Raw genomic sequence first — 8,755 nt, 5'->3', positions numbered from 1 at the left:
ATTTCATGAAATGCTTGTTCCAGTGTGACCTCTGTTTCTCTCTCTGCCTCAGGAAGGCCAATTACTCTTAGGTTCGGTCTCTTGAAGTAATCATTCATCTCTTGAAGGTTTTGTTCAGTCTTTTTGAGCTTCTTTTCCATGTTTTTGACAGTTTGGGTTAGTTCTGTGTTTTGGTCTTCGAGCTCTGAGATTCTTCTTCTGCTTGGCTAATTCTGCTTTCCATGCTTATTAGTTTTTTATTTATTTCCATCACAGTATTCTTTACTTCTGTTATTTCTGACATCAGCTCCTTCCTATTCTTGTCTCTCCTCGATTTTTTAAATTCTCTCCATTAATGTCTTGATGTCTGGGTTTGTTTCATGTGACGAGTCATTCTGAGGGTTCTTCATTGTTTGTGTTCCAAAGTCTGTTTTCTCAGTGTCTGAATTCCCAGGGGTCTGTGTGAGACCTATATTCTTCTTTTGGTTTTTCTTCATTTGTGTGATTTTGTTGTTGTTGTTGTTGTTTCCTCCCCTACTTTTTACTTCCCTCCACTTCACCATCTTCTTTAATTCTGTTATTCAGGGATGGAGGGGTTGTTTTTACTTCTGTTTGTTCAATCTCCTATTCTTGTTTATGTATGTCCTCTTACTTTGTTCAATTCTGGAGTTGCACTGTAGGTTGGGGGTGGTCCTTTTTGCAGTTTTGAGATTTACTTAAGGGGGAAGCTGTGATTCAAAATCTATCTGCAGATCCTGGTATCTGCTGACAGGTGTATGAATAATCTGAAACCCACTTCCCACCCTTAGAATCTGTCCGTGCAGTGGGGTTGTAGGTTTACTCCCTGAAATAAAATGCAATTAACAGAGGGAAGAGAATGGAGCAGGCAGTGGGGGGAAGAGTGGGGTGGAGAGAAAGAGGAGTAAGGGTGAAAACAGACAATTGTACCAACAAATGGAGAGAGAGACAAAAATTGAAACATATAAAAACAATAGACCACCCCTACAAACTGACCAACTCCCATACAAAAAAACCTAAAACATACAATGTTACTAACATACAAGCTTACCAACCTCCTTATTGGTGTGCTATTCCTCTATACAAAGATATGATTTACAGAGAGAAGAAAAGAAGGGAAGAGAAGGAGAAAAAAGGGGAGGACAAAAACAGAAGGAATAGAATCAAATAAGTAGACTAACAGAACCAATCAAGCACACCCTGAGACTTTTTGTTTAAGTCGAATGTCCTTTCAGCTCTGATTTCTAGCTGTCTTTTCTGGCTGGTAAGTTTGTTCACAGTTAGGATCAGTTGCCCATGACCTGTTGTGAAGGGCAGTTCAGATCATCGCTCAGTTCACAACTGCCCCATTCACCACTCAGATCTGGCCTGTGTCTGTCAGGCTTCCACTTTTCCCCTTTCGGTGTTGTTACCTTGAATCATCAGCAGGTGGTGTTATCCCTCGCTCCAGATGGTCTTTATCTCAGCAGCTCACCTGCCCCTAAGGGGAGGGAGATGTTGCCTCAAAGCACACAGGAGGAGACCCACAACCTGGCAGGATGTCTCGGTGGTAGTAGACCTCAGCAGATCTTGCTGCAGGGGCTTCAAGGTCTGAAGTCATGGATCGCCTCAGTCACAGGCTGTGTGATGTGCAATGGCTGCTTTGGCTGTGGTGGCTGCAGCTCACCTCAGGCACTCATGGTGCAATGTAGACTGGCTGCCTTGGAGGTGGTGGCGGTGGTGGCTATGGCTCGCCTCAGGCACTGGCGGTGTGACATGGAATGGCTGCCGGCCATGGCAGCAGTGGTGGCAGCAGCAGCCACAGTAGCTGCCCAGACTGTGGTGATGCCTCAGCGAAGTCTATGGTTGAGCTCCATGTGAAGAGCAGGCTACTGATGATGGGATCTACAGCCTCTGGGGAGAGAACCAGAGTCTCTTTGTGCTCCCCTCGGTGGAAAGTCTCACAGACCAAGCTGCCCCATCGCCATCCTGCCAGAAGTTGAATAAAAATTTTGATTCTTAAATTTTTCTTTATGAATATAGCAAGGGTGTTAAAAAATCTTGAATTTTCAGCCAGTTTCGGTGTCTCAGCCTGTAATCCCACTCTTTGGGAGGCCAAGGTGAGTGGATTGCCTGAACCCATGGGTTTGAGACCTGCCTGGTCAACTTGACGAGACCTCATCTCTACAGTAAATCAAAAATTAGCCAGGCATGGTAGCATGTGCTTGTAGTTCCAGCTACTCAGAAGGCTGAGGCATAAGGATTGCCAGAGCCCAGCAGGTCGAGGTTGCAGTGACCAGGAGTGGCCACTGCAATCCAGTCTGGGTGACAGTGAGACTCCAACCCAATAAAAAATTAAAAAATAAAAAACCTTGAATTGTCTAGTATCATGCAAGAACAATATCCTATCTTCAGTAGACTTTATTCTTCAAACTGTTCTAGTAATATTTTACTTTCTGTTGGTTCATGTAAGTTTTTATCAGTCTTTGTAAGACAGCTATACCAAGCATTTAGAGAAATTTACCTTTTTTTTGCAGATTCATTAAAGGACTATCATTTCAACAAGACTACCTTGAGGACAGCTGTGACAAAAACAGTTATTCTATGGAGCTGAAGTTTTTATGGGGACACATGAGAAGTATCAATCAATTAGCCAATGGATTAGTAATCTAAGATGGGGCAAGTGAGTCACAACATGAGAATAAGAGAGGGTAGTTACTAAAAGAGAGATGCCATAGTCACTCTTACAGGAATGATTTATGAAAATCTTCACTGAAGAAGACATGTGACTTGTAATAGTGAATGCAGTGCAAATCTCCCATTCAGGTAGAAGGATGAAAATTTTAAATAAGAGAAATATTATATACTTTGCACATATTTTGTTATTTCTGTTGCCAATGCACAAATTTCTCCTTTAACTTTAATATATATCCATTGGTTCACAATTAATACTGTTTTTAAAGTGATGGGAAGGAAGCTATTATACAATAACCACATATTGTTATACTTACCTGTGATATTATGCCACTAAATATGTCAATATATTTTTGATCCTAAGAAAAATAAAAAGGTTCATGATGGAATGGCATTCTGACTTCTAAGTTTATTTTTTCTTATATCTCTAAAGAGAGAGAGTGGTCATAGCTGCTTTCTTCTTCAATATCAACAGATAAGTTTCTCTCATTAGTTCACTATTATGGAATCTTACATAGTATGATGCACTCATGGGAGTGACATTCTATTATCTCTGTCATGTTCTATTGGTTGTAAGATAGTCATTGTGTTCACCTTCACTCCAGGTGAGGGCATTATACAAAAGAGTGAATCACCAAAGTTATACCTTACCATGTCTTTTTTTTGTCTGTCTAGTGAGCTCTTACTCTTCAATTGTGCAAAAAAAAAGTTAGCTTATGTTAAGTTTGAGCAGAGAATCTATAGCTGTTTTGTGTTGCTTTTTAAATTTTTAGAGAGCTTAAATTTTTATAGGTAAGTTTTTTAAAGAAATAATTAATGTCTGTAATTAAGACAGCTTTCATTTGAAACTTTTTTATCTCATCAAATGAATTTAGTCATGCATTTTTTTCTTTCTTCTTTCCTCCATTGCTTAAAGATACTATACTACAAAGACACTGTACATACACACACACACATACACACAAACACAAACATAAATGTTCTTATATGCAGATAATTAATATATATAAACCCATAAATGTGCAGGATGGTAGGTACTTTTTATAAATGCCTTTTTGCATTTTTAAATTTTAGGAAAATATTTAAGAAACTTTCAGACCAAAAGCTATATTTTCTACTGTACCAAGTGTACTCTCCTACATATTACTGACATGAGAAGTATTTGTAAATGACAAATTCTATCACTCTCAATGATAAAAACTAGAGAAAATTAACCTATGTTAACAATACATATTACTTTAAGGAAATGTAGAATTTATTGAAATTTTCTATTTAGTATTTGAGAAACTATATTATAATTCCACAATATATTTTTCTAGAAGATATATTTCTATCCACCAAAGTCAATTATGATAACTGAGTGATATACCTATTTAAAAAGTGTCACTGGCGTGCAGACAAGATGGCAACCATACAGGTCAGACTGTGAGAGTCTCAGTAAAACAAGTGTCCATAAAGACTCTCTGCATGAGTAGGCATGTGCTGGTGGGTTAGGGAACGTTCACCAGAGGGGAGACTCAGATTCATGCACCCAAGGCCCCCTCTGAAGGTGACCACAAGCCCCCACCACTCTGAGATTCAAGTCACAGGCATGCAAGATTGTCTACTGTTCACAGGACTCTCCTGAGAAAAGCCTGCCAAATGGAGCTAATTCTCATCACCTGTCACCTGGCCCATAACATCACCTTTTGTAGCAAATCAGCTGGAGGCTTGGATTCAAACAGTGGAGGGAGATGATCAGGAAGAGTCAGAAAGGAGCCCCACGCCCAGTGAAGAAACACCAACCACAGACATTTTATCTGTCCCAGGACCAGGCAAAGACCTGCATTGCCCTGCCCAGCTCTGCCCAGCTCTGCCCAGACTCCAACTTGGGACCTAAGGTAATCTCATCAAACTGAGAGAGACAGAAGCCACTCCCCCATGCTGGATCAGACACAGATCAGATCTGAGTGGCAGACTTGACAGGCAGCAAGACAGGTGAATACAGATCTGTGCCACCCTCCTTCCACAGTAGGCCTGGGGCATCTGACCCAAACTGTGAGTAGCCCTATCAGCCTGCACTAAGAGCTACAGATCATAGTTGAAAGGATGTTGGACTTACAATGTCAAGAAGAACCACCTCAGAGCAAGTTTGGTTCCTTGCTTTTATTTTTATTATTTGTCTGTTTGTTTTGTTCATTTTTATTAGTTTTTTGTTTAGTTTTTTTCACTATCTCTTTCTGATTTTGATAATGTTATAGTACTTGTTTTGTTTCTGCTATTTTACTAATTTTTTTCTTTAGATTTCCTGTTTGTGTGTGGAAAGAGTACATCAATAGGGAGGCCTTTGTTTGTTTGTTTGTTTGTGTGTTTGTATGATTGTCTGTATGCTTTAGTTTCTTTTTTTTTTTTTTACTCTTTTCTGTCTTTGTGTTTCTTTTCTGTCTTTGTGTCTCTTTTCAGTTTTGCTGTTTTCCCTCTTATTCTTCTCTTGCTCCACCTTCCTCTTGCCCCGCTCCTTCCTTTTTCTATTATTTTCCTTTTTCTTATCTTATTTTGCTTTCAGGGAACAAACCTATACCCTCAATGCATGGACAGATTGTAAGGCAGTGGGAAGTGGGTTCCAGACTATCCATACACCTGTCAGTGGATACTTGGATCTGCAAATAGATTTTGAATCACAGCTCTCCCCTCAATTAAATCTCAAAACTGCAAAAAGTACAGCCCCAAACCCACAGTCTAGCTTCAGATTTGAACAAAGCCAGAGGAATCACATAAGGTAGAATACTAGATTGAGTAAACAGAAGTAAAAGCAACCTCACCATCTCTGAACAACAGAATTAAAGAAGGGGGGGGAAGGTGGGGGGAGGAAAATCTATACAAATGAAGAAAAACCAACAGAAGAAGATGGATCTCACACAGACCCCTGGGAGGTGAAACACTAAGAAAACAGACTTCAGAATACAAACAATGATGCGCCTCCAGAATAACTGGCCTCAAACAACAAACCCAGATATCAAGATGATATCAAGACATTAATAGAGATAATAAATAGAATTGAGGAAAGACAAGAGGAAAATATGAAGGAGTTGATAACTGAGATAACAGCAGTAAAGAATACCGTGAATGAAATAGATAGTAAACTGATAAGCATGGAAAGCAGAATTAGCCAAGCAGAAGAAAGAATTTCAGCGCGTGAGGACCAAAATATAGAACTAATCCAAACTGTCAAAAACATAGAAAAGAAGCTTAAGAAGACAGAACAAAACCTTTAAGAGATGAGCAATAACTTCAAGAGACCGAATATAAGACTTACTGGCCTTTCTGAGGCAGAGAGAGAGACAGAGACCACCCTGGAACAAACATTTCATGAAATTATTCAAGAAAACTTCCCTCATCTCATCAGTGATGTGAAAATTCAAACACAAGAGATTCAGAGAACCAGTGCAAGACAACAAATGAGAAGACCACCTAGCAGACACATAATAATTCACCCAAGCAAAGTAAATATGAAAGAAAAAATCCTAAAGGCAGCAAGAGAAAAATGTCAGACTACCTTCCTGGGAAGAGCAATTAGAATAGCAGCAGATTTATCTACAGACACACTTCAGGCTAGGAGAGTTTGGAGCTCCATCTTCAAATTCTCAAAGATGAACAATTTCAACCAAGAATAACTTATCCACCTAAGCTAAACTTCAGCACTGAGGGAGAATTAAAACCTTCCCCAGACATCCAATCCCTAAGAACTTATGGTGCCACGAGAGTAGCTCTACAAGAAACACTTAAGAAAGCATTAAACACAGACTGGAAAAAATAATGATAATGTTATTCATAAGAGTGAAGGAAAAAGATTGAAAACACATATGAATCAACCCCAAAATCAAAATAAAAACAACAAACAACTCTATAAGAACCTCATGACAGGTATAAACTATCACATTTCAATAATTAGCCTGAATGTGAATGGCCTAAAGGCACTACTGAAAAGACATAGAATAACAAAATGAATAAAAATATCATGAAGCAACAATATACTGTCTCCAGAGACTTATCTCACCAGATAGGCCATAAACAGACTCAAACTAAGGCGACAGGAAGAAAAATTTCAGGCAAACGGAACACAAAAGACAGCAGGAGTTGCAATCTTGCTCCTCTCCTACCTGGATAACTGTGGTAGTTCTAGAGCTAATACATGCCGACGGGCGCTGACCCCCTTCGCAGGGGGGATGTGTGCATTTATCAGATCACAACCAACATGGTCGGCTTCCCTCCCTGGCCCCGGCCGGGGGGTGGGCGCAGGCAGTTTTGGTGACTCTAGATAACCTCGGGCTGATCGCACGCCCCTCATAGACTGGTTTTGGAGGTAGCCCAGCATTTGGGTGAGAGCACAGTAAGGACAATTGCTATGGATGGTACAGAAGGCTTGGTTAGAGGCCAGAAAGTCCTGGATTCTGGGGCACCAATAAAAATTCCTGTTGGTCCTGAGACATTGGGCAGAATCATGAATGTCATTGGAGAGCCTATTGATGAGAGAGATCCCATCAAAACTAAACAATTTGCTCCCATTCATGCTGAGGCTCCTGAGTTCGTGGAAATTAGTGTGGAGCAGGAAATTCTGGTGACTGGAATCAAGGTGGTGGATCTGCTAGCTCCTTATGCCAAAGGTGGCAAAATCGGGCTCTTTGGTGGTGTTAGAGTTGGCAAGACTGTGCTGATCATGGAGTTAATCAACAATGTCGCCAAAGCTCATGGTGGTTACTCTGTGTTTGCTGGTGTTGGTGAGAGGACTCACGAGGGCAATGACTTATACCATGAAATGATTGAGTCTGGTGTTATCAACTTAAAAGATGCTACTTCCAAGGCAGCACTGGTGTACGGTCAAATGAATGAGCCACCTGGTGCTCATGCCCAAGTAGCTCTGACTGGACTGACTGTGGCTGAATACTTCAGAGACCAAGGAGGTCAAGATGTACTGTTGTTTATTGATAATATCTTCCACTTCACTCAGGCTGGCTCAGAAGTGTCTGCCTTACTGGGCAGACTCCCCTCTGCTGTGGGCTATCAGCCTACCCTGGCCACTGACATGGGTACTATGCAGGAAAGAATCACCACCACCAAGAAGGGCTCTATCACCTCTGTGCAGGCTATCTATGTGCCTTCTGATGACTTGACTGATCCCACTCCTGACACGACCTTTGCCCACTTGGATGCAACCACTGTACTGTCTCATGCTATTGCTGAGCTGGGCATCTATCCTGCTGTGGATCCTTTGGACTCCACCTCCTGCATCATGGATCCCAACATTGTGGGCGCTGAGCATTATGACGGTGCCCGTGGGGTGCAAAAGATCCTGCAGGACTACAAATCCCTCCAGGACATCATTGCCGTCCTAGGTATGGATGAACTGTCTGAGGAAGACAAGCTGACTGTGTCTCGTGCACGGAAAATACAGCGTTTCTTATCTCAGCCATTCCACATTGCTGAGGTTTTCACAGGTCATATGGGGAAGCTGGTACCCCTGAAGGAGTCTATCAAAGGATTCCAGCAGATCTTGGCAGGTGAATATGACCATCTCCCAGAACAGGCCTTCTATATGGTGGGACCCATTGAAGAAGCTGTGGCAAAAACTGATAAGCTGGCGGAAGAGCATGCATCGTGAGGGGTTCTTTGGCAAAACTAAGCAAGCACTCATCATCTTGTAATGCCCCTCCTTGCCCCAAATTCAAAAAGCTTCAGTTTTCTGTTGGCTGTTCAAAGCCTTGATTAAAGGAGGCATGTTCTATTGAAAGAGTATTTAAGGTTTCCAATAAAATGTAAAGCCTTCAAAAAATAAAAATAAAAGCCCCGGACCAGATGGCTTTCCAGTAGAATTCTATAAAACATACAAGAATGAGTTGATACCAATCCTACTGAAAGTATTCCAGGTGATAAAGAAAGATGGAACTCCCCCAAATCATTTTATGAAGCTAACATCACATTGATACCAAAATCAGGTAAAGATCCAACAAAGAAAGAGCACTACAGGCCAATATCCTTGATGAATATAGATGCTAAAATTCTCAACAAGATCCTGCAAGCTGAATTCAACAACACATCCCAAAAATCA

The 8,755-nt window shown here is 41.0% G+C and overlaps 1 protein-coding gene across 2 annotated transcripts; it reads left to right on the top strand.

Moving 5' to 3' along the window:
- Positions 1-7,003: 7,003 nt before the first annotated feature.
- LOC103251114 (ATP synthase subunit beta, mitochondrial-like) lies at positions 7,004-8,490 on the top strand. 2 transcript variants are annotated; one of them, XM_021708397.1, is made up of 2 exons: positions 7,004-7,792; positions 8,006-8,471. In XM_021708397.1, the coding sequence occupies exons 1-2, from the start codon at positions 7,055-7,057 to the stop codon at positions 8,306-8,308; spliced, it is 1,041 nt and encodes a 346-aa protein (XP_021564072.1). In that variant the 5' UTR covers positions 7,004-7,054; the 3' UTR covers positions 8,309-8,471. The 2 variants fall into 2 exon arrangements, with proteins under 2 accessions (XP_021564072.1, XP_021564071.1); XM_021708396.1 differs by having other exon boundaries at positions 7,004-8,490.
- Positions 8,491-8,755: the final 265 nt, after the last annotated feature.

This window comes from Carlito syrichta, unplaced genomic scaffold, assembly GCF_000164805.1.
Source record: "Carlito syrichta isolate Samal-C Ts95f unplaced genomic scaffold, Tarsius_syrichta-2.0.1 Scaffold136158, whole genome shotgun sequence".
Lineage (NCBI taxonomy): Eukaryota > Metazoa > Chordata > Mammalia > Primates > Tarsiidae > Carlito > Carlito syrichta.
This window is presented reverse-complemented; position numbering and strand designations above follow the sequence as displayed.

Bases quoted from the DNA above. Each gene is read 5' to 3' on its own strand.
- LOC103251114 (XM_021708396.1), top strand. From the start codon at position 7,055: ATGGATGGTACAGAAGGCTTGGTTAGAGGCCAGAAAGTCCTGGATTCT.